Source organism: Akebia trifoliata, chromosome 4 (assembly GCF_017979445.1).
Source record: "Akebia trifoliata isolate Shusen 1 chromosome 4, ASM1797944v1, whole genome shotgun sequence".
Classification (NCBI taxonomy): Eukaryota; Viridiplantae; Streptophyta; class Magnoliopsida; order Ranunculales; family Lardizabalaceae; genus Akebia; species Akebia trifoliata.
Window position 1 is genome coordinate 12,339,996 of NC_141378.1, and position 16,551 is coordinate 12,356,546.

At 37.2% G+C, this 16,551-nt stretch overlaps 2 protein-coding genes across 3 annotated transcripts in view; one reads left to right on the top strand and one right to left on the bottom strand.

Annotated features, from left to right (window-relative positions):
• Positions 1-1,541: 1,541 nt before the first annotated feature.
• Positions 1,542-3,275, bottom strand: LOC147403839 (uncharacterized). The gene has a single exon (XM_086439583.1). The coding sequence runs from the start codon at positions 3,228-3,230 to the stop codon at positions 1,659-1,661; it is 1,572 nt and encodes a 523-aa protein (XP_086295709.1). The 5' UTR covers positions 3,231-3,275; the 3' UTR covers positions 1,542-1,658.
• A 6,628-nt stretch (positions 3,276-9,903) lies between these two features.
• The window catches only part of LOC147403840 (WD40 repeat-containing protein HOS15-like), a 28,082-nt gene continuing 21,434 nt past the window's right edge, over positions 9,904-16,551 (top strand). Inside the window, exon 1 of one of the 2 annotated variants that reach the window (XR_015177610.1) lies at positions 9,904-10,076. Coding sequence is in view for 1 of the 2 variants with exons in the window: in XM_086439585.1 (XP_086295711.1) it covers positions 10,016-10,076 (61 nt within the window). In the remaining variant the exon portion in view is untranslated. The remainder of the gene's footprint in view (positions 10,077-16,551) is intronic. The other variant, XM_086439585.1, reaches the window with a different exon arrangement.

Here is a 16,551-nt window from a genome sequence, read left to right on the forward strand (position 1 = left end):
TATGATTACAGTAATTGCAAATAAATATCTGATTAAAATCCCCTTGTTACCTTAGTGCATGTACTACATTGAGAGATGGATATTATTCCATTTGCCTAAAATTTGTCCACAACAAATAATTTTTTTCATTTTTAAGAAACAACAAATTAAAAATATTTGGACGAATACATCAATTGTCAGTTATAACTACTTTTCTTGTGTCTCTAAATTAATACTTTGGCTGACACTTAACATGTATATTTCAAAGTAATGATTCGATTAGAAATTAAACATGTTCAATACTACAAGATGGGAGATGGTCTCATGTATTAGTCATTTGCTTTAAAAAACATTTGTTCGCAATGAACATGAAATTATAAAAATCTAGTTTTATGTGTGAAGATAAAAAGAAGTTAAAATCGTTTGAAAATACACCCCATATCACGGTTGGTAAAGGAATGAGGAACAAGACACTCAAACCTATTGGTGTGAGGGTTGACACCATCAAATAAACAAGAGGAAACCCAAAGTGTTTTAGCGTAAATAAGATTTTGGGAAGATAAAAATTTGCAGAAGGAAAAGAAACGAGTAAGTTCTATGCAAAAAAAATAAAATGAGCGAAACCGCCAATTTATAGAGAAGTTCGAGTGCAAAATGACACAATCAACCGTCAAAATTTGTAGAAAACGTGTCAGGAAATAAAAAAGTTGTTTTAATATCAAAGGCAAGAGGAGGCATATGAAATGGCCAAATACGAACCATCATATGAAATTAAGATCGTTTGATGCTGCCAAATTAGTGAGGTATTAAATATGAGTGATTGTTGAAAATTCCAAGAGAGGCGATTTGAGAAAATGTGCACGGGAATGCGAAATGGTTCCCGAGAAATTGTAAGGATCACATTTTCTTGAGAGGGGGTAATTGTATAGGATGAAACTTTACATTAGATCATGGCCTTACACATGAAAGTATTTACTTTGTAAGGTTAAAAAGGTAGAAGGGATCACATCCCAACCCCATAGTGTCTGCATGGATAGTCGGCTCAACATTAACTTGTTAGAGTAGCAGAGTATATACTTGGGATTATTAGAAGTGATTGAACATGTCAATCACGTTCTTTCCTGAATGGGTAACTTCTAAACTCAAAGGTTTTCTTTTATCTAACTTGAAGGTCTAAGAGCAAAAGGATCACGACGAATCCCCTTCAATAAGGTAAAGGGTGACATAGCCAAAGAAGGAGTTTTGGAAAGAGATTTTAATTTATAAAGAGGGGGAGAGGCCACGAGAGAAAATCTTTTTGGCGATGATTCGATTTTATAATTATTACTTCCTACCATTTTAGTACTAATTTGAGAGTTAGAGAATATTTGGCAGGTAACACATCGATCCTAGCTTGACAAAAAAAGATGAATTCCCCATTATAACAAATGTTATTGAAGTGTTCGAATTACGTCAAAGAAAATACCTCTATAATATCAACATATTTTCTTTTCTTAATTAACGTCGTCGATATCATTATCGATTTATTACCCCATGCTTAATTTCCTAATACATGGTAGTGATGGAGTTCAGGTACATAATTTCCCATTTGAAATTTAAAACCCCACGATATATGAATTACATCGGCCTTATAAAATTACATCATCTATTGCTTTAGTTTGTACTACATATGAAACAAATTAGAAATGCTTATTTCCAGGAATTAAAGGCAAATCAACCTCTTCACACCAATCCACGCATCTTGTCTCAAAGTACGGGCTCTTTACTTCATTAGGCCAATAACTCAACCAAACCTTCCCTCCCAATCTCCACTTCAAGACACTCCCTTCCATCTCTCTACTCAATCTCCACATCACTCCCTCTCCACACTCATCTCCAGCAAAAACCAAACCACCGGTTTTATTAAACGCTCTACTCGCTCCCGAATACCGCTTTTGAAAACCGCTTTTTGGATTTCCACCACTAGTAGGCTTCCACGTGGCCACTTCCACACCACTCGTGTTGTCACACAAAACTGCCTCAATAACTGCCGCGTTTCCCTCCACGTCTTGCTCCCACCTCCAGTTCTTCATCTTCGTCCTAACTGACGTCATCGCCTTAGTTTTCACATGTGGAATTTTTGATTTTCCGAAACTACCCTTGACAATCTTCTGAATTTCCACCTCTCTCTCCTGATGCTTTGTCGATCGACCCAAACTCAAACTGGTTACGTAGGTGGATCCGATTTCCGGCCCAACCCATATCCGAATCCTTGATGGAAAATGTCTCTCGTCTACGTACTCTCCCTCTTCGTTATTATTAAACCCTAACTTCACCACGTGGAACCTTAGATTGTCAACACGTGCATTAACTTGGATGTAGTTATCATTGAAACTAACTGAATACTCCAACTGAATCACGGCCTCGAGGTGTTGGTGCGCCAAGGCGTATCTTAGCACAGACTCCTTCGGCTCTAGAAGCTGAAACCCATGTTCTTGACCGTTGGAACAGGTTCGGGTCATGGATAGAACCGGAACAAAGCCTTTTAAGATCCAGAATCCGTGAGATTCAACTGCGTAAGAGAACTTGTACGATGGGAGTGGGGCTAATAACTGTAACCCTACGCCTAACTCTCTTAAAATCAACCATTTTGCTAACATGTACCCAAGGGTGCGCATGAAGCACAGCTCCCCATCGACTCCTATCGAAATCAAGAAATTCTGCAAAACATGCTTGCAAGATAAAGGGTTCAGATTTGGGGCTAAAAGGGTTTCGAAATAAAGAGAACCAACCTCACTTGGTGAGTCGCATACGCAGAGCCAGAAGAGACGACAAATGAAGACCAAGTTAAAGAACATTGAGAACGACTCGGGTGAGTGCGAGTCGAGAATCCAAGAAATGGGTTCTGGTTTGAGTTTCTGTAATTGGGAACGAGGGCAAGTGCTTTCGTGCGCATTGGGTGCACGTGTAAAGATTTCTTGAAGGAGTTGAAGGAGGAGAGGAAGAAAGGGTTTGTCGTTTGAGAAGAGAGAACATGGGTTTGAGACCCATAGAGTTTTTTGAGAAGAGTTGAAGCCTTGTAAACAGATGGAGAAGGTGACAAGAGTTTCAGTATCGGATCCAGAAGTTCGTTCTGCTTTGAGTATAACAGATTTGGTTGTGGTGTTGTTTTGGTTGTCTTTTGAACTCGCAAGTTCGAAGAATGGTGGTGAGTTGGACTCGGGCCAGTTTTCCGAGTCGGGGAGATCGCACATCCATGACCAGATGTCCATTGTTGTTCGGTTTTGGGTTGTGTGTCGTTTTGTATTTAAGGAGGGAACGAGTGATGGAAGGTTTGCCAACTTGGGGTGAGGCTTAGCCACTAAAGAGAAGGAATAACCAATTAGATTGGTGGTTCCAAGTAGGCCTCGTCTTAGGATTTTTATCATTAGGTTTGATTTAGACACACCCCACCAAATTTTGGATAATATTTGAGATACTCTAATGTTTTGAAACTTATTAAATATCCCTTGACCTTAGTCTACACTAAGAGACTATTTAAAATGATTTAAATGCCCACGTGCATGATCAACTTATTACCAGGCACCCAAGTTTTCTTCTCAAAATCAGTCATTTTAACCTCTTGGATAAAATTTTACCTTCATCTTTGACATTAAGATTATATATACTTTTTCACTTAATATTTGAGGTATCCCTTGTGTTTTCAAATTTATAATTATAACATGTTCTCTTGACCTTAGTGTTAGTGTTAGACTAGATTTCTAAATTGGGATAGATTTTGAGACTCTCGTTAAGAATATAGTTCATTTCTTTATGAGTTGTAATAATTTGACGCACTTTATATGCCCTAGACATGGCAGTGATAGAACCATGGATCTCTTTCTTTGAGAAACACAAGAAAAATATTTATGGTTCTATCATTATCGCCTTAGGGAGCATACAAAGAGCGTCAGATTATCATTATTCTTTTCTATATTGTTTATTAGAAAGTTTTTTTTTTTTTCTTTTTATCTTGTTCCTACAATGAATTTATCTTTTAGTATTATAATTAATTGTAAAAAAAGTTTTCCTCTCCATACAATAAGGTATGGAGGAATTTTTTTAATTAATTAATTAATTTTTTTGATTAATTTGTATTTTGTCTTTTTTTTCATAATTTTTTTTCTTTTCTTTTTCCTCTTTCTCGTTCTCTTTTATTATCTTGTGTTGAGGATATGTTGGTCTAGAGTTTTGGGTCAAACACATCTACTCTAATAAGACCAATTAAAATGGCTTAAATTAATCCTAACCTCATTATTCACTTGTAGTAAAAATTTCAATTTTTCTTCCTTAAAATCTTCATTTTAACCTCTTGAGCAAAAATGCACCTTCGACCTTAAGATTTTATTTTCTTTAACCTTCAAACCTAAAGGCAAGATAAGATTTTTGGAGAAAAAAAAATGATAAACTTTTGGATAGAAAAATCTAAGAATTTTTACAATGGATCAATATTAAGCTCAAAACTATTTATTCAAGATAAGCTTGAATAGATTAGAGCTTGAAGATGACTGGTTTAGTCGGAAAGAAAAATCAAAGTGCTAATTTGATTATAAGAAGAAAACAAGGGCATTTGGGTCATTTTATTGATCTGTTGGAGAAGACTATGGTCAAGTGTTATAAATTTAAAACACAAGAGTATCTCAAATATTTACTAAATGGGGGGAGAGGGGTGTGATTATTAATTACAGATGGAGATGCAATTGGTTGTAGGAAGTTTAACTGGCGAACTGCATATCCACGTTCAATGAATTGAGAGCGCGAGATAGCGTTATGGGAGGCTTCTAGTGTTTGGGACTGTTGGTGACGTTGCCAATTCTGCACAACTACACCTGCCTTTGTATATGGCTCACTAATGTCAGGGACTACCAGGGTTCGTCTAATGTCCAACGTTGTAGATTGCTTTTATTGGTTGGGATCCGTTGACTGCGAAGAATGACTCGGTAAAAAAAAAAACATGATCCCAATCCTTTAAATACAAAATTCAATGGTTGACATTTATGAGTTTCTTGATAACACGAATCTCGGAGATACTTATCTCGAGAATGAATCTTAATCGTTGGATTTTGCATTTTAAGGGTTGGGATCATGTGTTTTTTTCACGAGTCAAGAAGTCAAGGGATCCTGACCCTTGTTTTTGTATCCAATAACCAATGAGACAATGACACAGGGGAATTATAAAACGCATAGGAAATCGGATTTCTCTTTCTTACGTTACTCATGATAGATCGTTTTCGGAAGAATAATGATAAATTGACTCCTCTTCTACTCTCCTGACGTGGCATCTCCATAGAACCATAAATTAGTCCTTGGGGGGTACACAACCACACATCCCTGCAAGTATGTGTAGTCATGTATCCCACAGAAATCTATGGTTCTATGCACATGCCACGTCAGGAGAGTAGAGGGTGAGTTAAAAAATCACAACTCTTTTCAGAATCGGCACTTTACGCTTCAGAATCGTTATCTCGTCAATGGACCTTCCCACTGGATGGGCATGGATATTATCTTGTATGAAATCATGTCTCAATACGAGGTATCACTTTGCAACCTTTATTTAATGACCTTGCATATAATTAATGAGTCGTGATGAATGCACGCGGTTTTGGTACGTGTCAAGGGCACATTAACCACATACCCAACCGCATGTATTCATCATTATTCATATATATATATATATATATATATAGCATTGATTCTCAACATTTTTTATCATAGGTCTTGAGTTAACAAGTGTCCAATTATGGAATATGATATGTTTTATGTCAGACCAATTCCGATTTTCTCAGAAGTGATAGGGCAGTTGCAACAACTCCTGTAGCTGACATGTCAGAGAGTAGGCTAACTACCCTAGGTCACCTCAAGGGATGGCACAGAAAACGATCAAGTTGAACGCCTATATAAAGAAGAAAACTATGGGTAAAAAGGGTTCGAATTCTTCTTCTCTTAAAAATTACACTGATCAATTTGACTAACTTGATCGTCGGAGTGGGCTAATTTGCAGGTCCTCCCCGAACTGAAAGAGAAGGAAAGTGTAGAGCCATTTCGTGCATCTACATTTTACGTACATACTTTTCAATATGGGTTTTGTGGATTTGAATCCCTTCATTATCAACCAAACTATCAGAATGACTTTTAAAAAGTTTATTTTGTCATAAGGTAGATTAGGGATAGTCAAATCTCTTCTATATTCATCACTAAGGCTATTAATGAATCAGATCAGACCTGAAATCCAATTTCAATTGGTCATATCTCACCCAAACCCCACAAGGACATGCAAATACCTCAGAGATCAAGTAAGTTGAGACAAATCCCTTTGGCTAGCCAATTACGAGGAGGCTTGAACTCATGACCTCTGCCTTTTTGGAGGGAGGTGTTGGCTACTACGCCCTACCCTTGTCGTTGTTTTCATGATCGGGGTGTCTAGGACTAGCCAACTGACCTCTTAAAGCATCATGTCTCATCCAAATCCATTGGGTACATGCAATACCCTACAAACCACCATGTCAAGTAAGTCATGATAAATCCATGTGGGTGGTTAACGAGGGAATTGATCTTATGACCTCGGCCCTTTTTGTAGTGAGGCCCTAACTACGATGCCCCAACACTCGTTGGTTCTGGATCAACTACATTCCCATTCGATGAAATGTGAGAAGATGTAAAAGTTGTATATTTTGTTCAAAATATTTTGTGATTATTTAGACCTCGTCTAGCATCAAATTGGATTTGAATCTAAACTCGATCCAATTGCTATTGGATTGGGTATGGATCCTAATATTGAGATTTGATAAGAATATGGTCCTACAAAAGCCTAATATGAGGTTTATCATATCAATTATGAATTTGATACTTATTGGATTGGTACCAAATTGACTCTGGTCCATCTGAACTTGATCCATTGACAGTCATATTCATTACTAACAATAAAAAAAATCAGAAATTATGCAATCGAATCAAACCCACAAGCTATCAAATGTGGGTAACCTAGTGGGAATTTCCCATATTAACTATAAAAAAAATCCATATCAAACTGTTGTAAATACAGTCTAACTTATTGCAGATTGACCTAAGTTGAGGGGTGTGCTAAATTGTTCTTTTTAAGACATTTCGCACCTCTAGGAGGAGAACTGTGGTACGCTACTCCTAAGATACACTATATTTGATAGTTTCATTGTACCACGTGTCTTTCATAGATCACAAAGATTCTCTCATGACCTAAATAATGGTTCTTTATCTATCTCTGATTTTTTGCAAAAGCTTGCATGCCATGCGGTCCCTGCTAAGAAATTTAATAACTTTGACGGGCCTCATTCACATATGAACTTTTGTCTAGAACATGGTCCCGATCATAACCATGCTATCATGTGGACTGCTCGTGACATTAGCCTCTATTCCTCCTTAGTTTTCTCTTTCAAGGTAACTCTTTTTGGATATGTGTACGGTTTGGATGTAGATTCAGATTTTACCCCACAAAGCGGCTTTAAGAAAAAATGATCTTGGAGTAGTAGAAGGAAACCACATGATATCTTCTTTTTCTTCTACATATATATTTTATGTTATTGGCAGGTAATCTATGAGTAAATCATTGACCATTAGAAATAGTAGATGAAATTCTAGTTCGTATGTTAACAATTTCTTGTTTAAATCTATCAATCAAAATCCATTACAAGTGCCAATCATCCCATAAGAATTTACAATCTCCATTACCTAACACTTGATAAATAAGCTCCTTTGCTTCTTCTATGTCATCAATGTGATTCCTTGCGTTTCATGAGATCCCTATAAATCCACTTTGCCTTAAAAGGAGTCCGGCTTTGAAGTGGGCATGCCGCTTCAAAATTTTGAAGAAACTCTCTTCCTTACTAGACACGTGGCATTTTAAATTTATTTCAAGCCCCAACATTTCCGCCAAAAATTGGAATATCTCCTTGAAAATGCCACGTGTAATTCAATGGAGAGGGTTCCTTCAAACTTTTGAATCGGCATACCCACTTCAAAGTTTTTTCCACATAAAAGTGCCTGTTGCTTACAAGTAAATTTCACCAAGTCTCAAATGAGCTTGGATCATTCCCAAAACACACAATCCCACTAGTCCCAGTCCTTTTGAGGATCATTGTCCCCCACACTCAAAATTATACCTTTTTAACACTTGGTTCGACAGTAATTGACATCGAAATAGAAATAATTTTTTTTCTAAACAATAGTAAGATTTTTTTTTTTCTTTTTCCAGAGATCCAATTTGTAGAGAATCAAAAGAGATTATTCTTACATCTCAATCACTGGTTAGATAAGAGATACTAACATGATCGTAGGCTAAAATTTCCAATAAAAACAATTAATTTATGGTTGAATATCCATTAATGCTGGGAAAAACATGTTCTAAAGTAAGGGAATTATCTTGATCCCTGACAATTGTGTCATAAAAATATACGATTGGATGGCACATGGATGAAGTACTAATATGTTCTAATTTAAATTTTGAAGCTTGGTACTTGTCTATTTTCAAAGCATTGGATCAAGTAATAAAAATAAATCATTCTTTTTGCAACCCCCACCTCCCCTCTTTTTCTTCTCTTTAATATGGTCTAATAAGTCATGAACTCTAAAGAGACACGGTGTAAGTTTGCCAATGTGGCAATTCCTTCACTTGACAGTTTATCAAGCACAATTTTCATAAAAGAATAATGATAAAATGACTTGAAAAAACATACATGGTCTGTACTCAATTGATGTTTCAAACGCACAAAACCGAGACCTTTCCTTTGTGTATTCTTATGAAAAAAAAAATCTATGGTTATGTGCACTCGTCACATCAATTGAGTACGATTTTTCGAGTCAAATTATCACGCCCATTGATGAAAAAGTTGTTTGTCAATAAATCTCAAATCTCAACCATAAAAAACAATATCAATTCACAATTGAAGAATCTGTCAAATTTACAAAATAAACCCTAACCTTAAACTGACTCCAATACCAAATCACAAAATTCTACCATGTTGCATTTTATTTTTGAGTCTGACCCCACCCTCTGACGCACGCCCCTTGATGTGGCATGAGCTAGAACCATAGATTTTTCACCTTGGGAAACACAATTGTACATCTCAATAAATATGTGCAATTGTGTATCGCAAGGAAAGAGAATCCATGATTTTAGTACATATCACATCAACAGCATGATTTTTTATTTTTTTTTGAGAAAATCATTATTCTTTATTTTGTGGCATAGGACTATGGTTTGTTGAAGAATTATTCAAATATAAACTTTTTTAAAAATGAATAATGATTTTCAAACTAGGAAGCCTCCCTGAGTCAGGCCTCGACTGACGTGGCATGGACTAAAATTATAGATTACTTTTATCGGGATACAAAAATAATAATTCTCATAAAAAATGTGCAATTGTGCATCCCGAGAAAAAATATCTATGCTTATGTGTGCATACCACATCAGCCGAGTATTAACAAATCCTCCGTCCCATCCGTACTCTGTGAGAAATATTAATTTAGATAAAAACTTTGAAGCGGTCAGCCTGCTTCAAAATTTTGAAGAAACCCTCCCAAATGATTTACACGTGGTATTTTCAAGGTGTTTCCAAATTTGGCAGAAATGGAGTAACATGAAATAAATTCAAAATGCCACATGTCTTGTAGTAGCGAAGAGTGTTGCTTCAAAATTTTAAGAGGCGGTCCGCTTCAAAGTCGGACTCATTTACTAAGGAAAAACATACGGAAAATTCCAAGTGTTCAACTTCCGTCTGGCTGATAGCCGTGACGCAAAGATACAGAATGAAATACAGATCTTTATAAAATCAGTATTTTTCTTCCCATCCCAGCTATTCGTTGGACAATCAGTGTCCAACGTCGTTGAACCCTAGAAAATTCCAAAACATCAAGAAAGAAATCCTCTCGTAAAAGCCAGCTGAGCTCTCATTTCCATCTCCATCTTCATCTCCAGTGGTCGGGTCCATGAGCGACGCTGTTGAACAAAATTGGAACTCCTCTTACAGAAGGAATAGTTGCGAGGATGGTTTCCATCACATCTGTCGAAGTGAATTACCTTGTCTTTCGATACCTTCATGAATCAGGTCGATTTTCATCTCAACTTACTCGAAATCTCTGTTTTCGTGTTATTTATTTATTTTTTGAGTGAAAGTTTCGTTTTTTTCCAGACTCTTAGGGTTTCTTTTCAATTTCTTGTTAGGTTTCTTAAGCATCGAAACTGAGCTAGGGTTTGATTGATAGTGTGATAGTATTTTATTTTTTTATTTTTTTATCAATCATTGTAGAAATTTGGTCACTCTGAAAATTTTATGGATGAAACTATCCAACTATGTCCATCACATTTTCTTGTATAAATGAGAGGAAGAAGATGATTAAAATTATTTTTGTTATATAAGATAATTGGGGGTGGTACTTTGGTTAAAATGGGGAATTTCTATAAAAAGTTTATATGCTAATCCCGAGACTGGACCTCATGTGCATCGAGAGATGAGGCTTATTTCTCAAGGTACGAGTTATAAGGCTGGACTAGGTAAGGTGCATTTGAGAGTAGCGGTGGGGGAGACAAGAAGTGGGGGAACCCTTGACAGAGGCAAGATGAAAGTTAATTTGGAAATCAGTGAGTGTTCTGAGACTTTGTGACCTTACCCCATCCCTAGGCTTGTAGGATGGATATACACCTCCAGAGAAACCGAGATGTAGTTTTAGACCACGATTGGCTAAGGAGATGGAAAGATTAGATATGATAGGGTTCCCTCTTAAATCAAGGGGACCTAGAAGGAAAGGTAGGGGGCAAAGAACAGTTATCAATGAATCTTTGAATTTTGTCCTGGAATGTGAAGGGGTTGGGTGACAAGAAGAAAAGGGTGGCAGTCAAAGTCATTAGGAGGCCTAGGAATCCTTGTATCGTTACTATCCAAGAATCCAAACTATTTGATTGTAATTCTGCTATCATTTAGGATCTATGGAGTTGAGATATTGGGTGGATGTGGCTTCCGACTTTGGGGGCTGCTTGGGGGATTATTGTGATGTGGAATAGATCTGTTATGCAAGTAGTGACTACCTTGTAGGTTCTTTTTTTGTATCCATCCTGTGTAACTGTTGCAATGAGGATTTTCAATGAATTTATTGTCCGAGTAGGAGCATGGAACGAGAACAATTTTGGGAGGAGTTGGATGATATAACAAAGTATTGGGATAAGCTGTCGTGTTTTTGGGGGATTTCAATGTCATTAGGTTCACTGAGGAGCAAAAGAGGAACGAGAAGTTTAAGTGATTTTGTTCATAGGCATTCTCTGATGGATGGTCTTTTAAATGATAGATTGTTCACTTGGTTGAATTACCAAACTCCTCTAAGAGTGTTGAGGTTGGATAGATTTTTGGTGTCAAGCGAGTGGGAGGAGCATTTCCATATGGTGGTTCAATCGACTTCTCCAAGTCCAATCTCAGATCACACTCCAATCCTTTTGGAGGTGGGACCCACCTGTAGCAGACTTATTTTGTTCCGTTTTGAGAATATGTGGCTTATTCACCAGATTTTCATGATGTTGTCAAGATTGGTGGAATGAGTTTTCCTTTTCTGGGAATCTGGGGTTTATTTTCATAAGCTAACTCAAAGTCCTAAAGGAAAAGTTGAAAGCTTGGAAAAAAGAGGTGTTAGGGACTTGGGAGAGTGGATCTAAAGAAGAAGGTTATCCTTCAAGAGATTGATCTCCTAGGTAAAAAGGAGGAGAATGTGTCTCTATCTTTAAAAGAGAAGTAATGGGTCTCTATCTTTAAAAGAAAAAAATTGAAGATAAAATTTCAGAAGGTGGCTTAAAAATGAAGGAAATTAGATGGAGACAAAAATCAAGAATTAAGTGTTTGAAAAAAAAAAAGAGATAACAATACTAGATTCTTCCATAAAGTAGGAAGCTCCCACAGAAGAACCGATTGCATCTCCAAGCTAATTTTTTTCTTCGATAATTTAAAACTATATTAGAAAAGACGGGGACGAGAAGTCCCATAGTACAGGAAAAACAAAGGAGAAAAAACAAAAGCAAAAAACCACAAAGACAAAGCAACTAATCTCCTAAATTACAAACAAGATCCCATCTTACTACAAAATCCTCAAAGAAAGTCCCCTTAAAATTTTTAAAGCCTTTTCCCAGAAAAAGAGCAACCTCAACACATCAATTTTGAGGTCTTCAAAAGATAACTCCTTCCCTTCAAAGATTTAATGATTCCTTTCCTTCCATAGACTTCAACAAATAGCAAAAGGCAAAAGACTCCATAGGTTATGCTTAGAATGACGAATGGGGATGCCCCAAAACAGCCACAAGTCAAAAAGCTTTCAGATGTGGAAGGCAACCCATCAAACCAAAGAGATCAAGATAATGCGATCACAACGGATCCGCCATTCCACAATGTAAAAGGAGATGATCAACCATTTCTTCATTTATCATACACAACACACATCCATTTGCCGTTTGAAAACCTCTTTTAATAAGTTGATCCAAAGTTGGTAGTGTACCCAAAGATGCTTGTCACACAAAAATCGAAATTTTTGTGCCCCAAGTCATACTAGCGGGAAAGGAGTGATTCGAATTTGATAATTCAGCCATATATAATGAACGCATGGAAAAGCCCCCCTCTCTTGTACCATCCAATAATCTACGATCATCATTCACAACAAGAGTTGTGCTTGCGTCAACTAGTTCCAAGAGGCACTCCACACTAGCCAATTCCTAATCATTAAAATCTCCCCTCAAACCAAAATCCCACGCTCTTTCCAAACCAAACTCGACCAAAAAATTATCTATCGTCATACCATTTTTGCTTGACACCGCGAAGAGATCCGGAAAAGTTCTTTCAATGATGTATCTCCGCACCATCTATCTTCCCAAAGCGAACCGTATTCTCCCTTCCCGTCTTAAACTTCACTTTCTTACGGAACGAAGGTAATCGATGAAGAATGCATTTCCAAACCCCACACCCATGTGCCCCTTTCGCTTCTTTTGTTTCCCAATCCAACTCTTGTGACCCATACTTATCGGCTACTACCTCTCTCCACAAGCTATCCTCTTCCTTGCCAAACCTCTACAACCATTAAGAAAATAAAGCAAAAATCATTGTGGCAAAACTTCGAAGCCCCAAACCCCCTCTTACTTTCGACAAACAAATCTTCCTCCAACTTATCATATGGTACTTTCGATTATTGTCCTTATCGTGCCAGAAGTCCCTACAAATCTTATTCATCTTAAGTTCCACACTTCGAGTGATAGAGAAAAGAGGCAAGAAATAATCAAGGGAGGAAGAGATTAGGGAAAGAGTGGTAGGTTTTTACAAATATCTATACATGGAAGGGTGGCTCGTAGATCCTGCCCAAATAATGTGGATTTCAAGTTGATATCTATAAAAAATGGGAGTGGTTGAAAAGATTGATCGAGGAAAAAGAGGTATTAATGGCAATTGCTAATTTGGGTGGGGACAGAGCTCCAGGGACGGATGGGTTGACAATGGCATTCTGTAAGAAGTATTGGGATAGTGTGTCTGAGGAATTTATGAAAGTGATAAAGGACTTGTAGAAGAGAAAATTTCTAGATTATGGTATGGTAACACTTTTGTGGTAAGAAGTTGGGGCAGAGGACATTGGAGATTTCAGATTGATTATTTTGGTTGGATCAACATATAAGATCATTGCCAAAGTTCTAGCCTTGAGGTTGAAGGAAGTGCTACCTGATTTGATTGGTCCAGATCAAGGAGCTTTTATTAGGAGAAGACAAATTCTTGATGGGTACTCATAGCAAACGAATATATTGATTCAAGGGTGAAAGATAAGAAGTCAAGGATTGCGAGAAAGATTGATATTCAACAAGCTTACGATCATGTGAGTTGGGACTTCTTGGAGTATATGTTGGGTAGGATGGGTTTTGGGGAGATATGGTATGGGTGGATCATGAAATGTGTTACTTTAGTGTCTTTCTCGGTTATGGTTAATTGTTGCCTAGTTGGTTTTTTTCAAGGTTTTCAGAGGTTTGAGACAAGATCGTCTTTCTCTCTTTTTATTTCATTGTGGCCGAGGCGTTGGGGAGATTTCTTTTTAGAGTGGTCAACATGGGAGCCTTGTCAGGGTTTCAGGTAATTGAGGAGGGTCGTTTGGTTTCTCATCTTCAACTTGTTGATGACTTCTTAGAAGATTCCAGGGATCAAGTGAGATTTTTGAGAGCCTTACCTTGTTGTTTTGAGGAAATTTCTGGATTGCATATTAACCTCTAAAAAAAAGTTGTTCCAGGCCGAGATGGCTACTGAGCTTCCAACTTTGGTGGCCATTTCTAAAGGGTTTGTCACTCCTAACTTTTGTTCCTTATGCAAGGCTAGTGAGGAAACCGTTGATCATTTGCTTTTGCACTGTTCTTTAGCTTCCAAGTTATGCTTACCTTTTGGGTTTGTTTGATTTGTATTGGGTGCTCCTTGCTTCTTCGAAGGTTTTTTTTTATTTATGGCTGGAGTCTTAACATGTTCACTGGTAGGAAAAGAATACTTTGGGCCTTACTCCCCTTTTCCATTTACTGGAGCATTTGGAAGGAGAGAAACAAGAGAATTTCCTTGAGATGAGAAAATTCATTCCACGAGATGATTTTGGCAATTTTAGGATTCTTGTACGATTGATGCAAGTTGGAAGTAGCATTTAAAGGGGTTTTTGAGGATTTTGTGTTTAAGTGGGAATCCTTGTGTGTGTAGTTTTTTTCTTTTGTATCTTTGGTTGGTCACCTTGACCTCCTTTTAATAAATTCTTTTACCTAGAAAAAAAAACTTTGGCAGCCATTTCGGGGTGTTGTATTGAAACCTTTTCTTCTTTATATTTGGGTCTTCCTTTAGGTGCGCCTTATGGTAGTATAAGGATTTGGGATAAGGTGATTGAGAGATTAGGGTAGAGACCGAGTTCGTAGAAAGCGAAATACCTTTCCAAAGGGGGAAGTTGACCTTGATCAAAAGTACACTTACAAGCATCTCAATTTACTTTCTTTCTTCATTCTCCATCCCAAAGGTTGTGGAGGCCAAAATCAGAGAATTTTGAGGGATTTCTTGTTGATTGATAAGGATGAAAAGAGGAAGATCCATTTGGTGAAATGAAAAATTATTTGTTCTCTAAAGAAGATTGGAGGTTTGAGTAGAGTGTTGAAGAGAACAAACAAGGTTCTCTTGGGCAAGTGGTTGTGGGCCTATGGTGCTTTGTGGAGGAGAGGGCGTGTTTGTGCAGAAGGGTTAGCAAAACTGAGTATGATGAGAAAAAGTTTGGGTGGGAAAGTAGGGAGGCAAAGTCACCCTATGGTTGTAGTGTGTGGAAATGAGTTTTTAAAGTGTCTCTGTAGTTTAATATGGGGATTAAGTTCAAGGTGGGGAAATGAGATAATGTTAGGTTTTGGGAAGATAAGTGGTGTAGCAATTCGGCATTATCATTTTAATATCCTTCTCTTTGTGCAACTTCTTTGAAAAAGAACTCAGCTGTGTAGGACTTTTTTATTTGAAATGGGCTTCACTTTTCTTTAAACTTGGGCTTTAGGAGAAATTTCAATGATTGAAAAATCAATGGGGTGTTATCTCTTTTTGATCTTCTCAATTCTCACATTTTTGTTGAAAACGAGGAGAACAGAAGAGAGTGGAGCGGGTGTTAGGATAAAAGATTTCTGTTCGTTCATTTCACAAAGTGTTGTTGCCTTTTTACGATTTAGTCTTCCCGGAAAATGCAATTCGGTTTTCTCTGGTTCCATCTAAGGTCGCATTTTCCATTTAGTCAACATCCCTTGGGGAATTCCAACCTTGGTCAACTTGATTAAAGTGTGGTATTCCATTTCAAACTTTTGTTTCCTTTGTAAGAAAGATGGTAAATCGAGGTATCACATTTTAATTCACTATTCATTTTCTTTCATATTTGGATTTATTTCCTCTTTCTTTTTCAGATGTGGTTTTGGCCATTTTTTCCTTGGGTGGTTCCATAACATACTTTACAATCGGAAAAGATACTTGTGGGCTATCCTTCCATTTTGCCATGTGTTGGGGAGTTGTGGAAAGAGAGGATTAGAAGAGTGTTTCAGGAAGTGAAGAAGTCTCCTTAAGAAGTGATTCTGAACATTTTGGGTTTATTATTCTTTTGGAGTAAACTATGCAAAGATTTTGAAGGAGTCTTTTTTGAGGATTTTGTGTTCAAGTGGGAGACCTTATGTTGTGTGTAGCTCAGTTAGGGGTTGTTTTACCCTTTTTTTTTATAATTATAATTTATTAAAATCAAGAAAGATAGACAAGAGGATGAGATGGCCCCCTTACAAAGGACTTTATTAAACCTTATCTCCCTATTGAATTGATTAGATGCTTTAAGAACTCATTTCCACAAGCTGCAAGCTTGTAACCATAAAAAGACTTCTCCTCCCCAAACCTTTCCCCCTTATTTTGCTTTGATTACCTTTCTCCACAAACTCCCCTTTTCCTCCTCGAAATGCCACAATCACTTACACAAGAGATCGCTGTTTGTTCTTTTCAAGCCTCTAATTCCCAAACCTTCATTTCTTTTTTCGGCGCAAAT

Coding starts and splice junctions, on each gene's coding strand:
- LOC147403839 (XM_086439583.1), bottom strand. CDS start 3,230: ATGGACATCTGGTCATGGATGTGCGATCTCCCCGACTCGGAAAACTGG.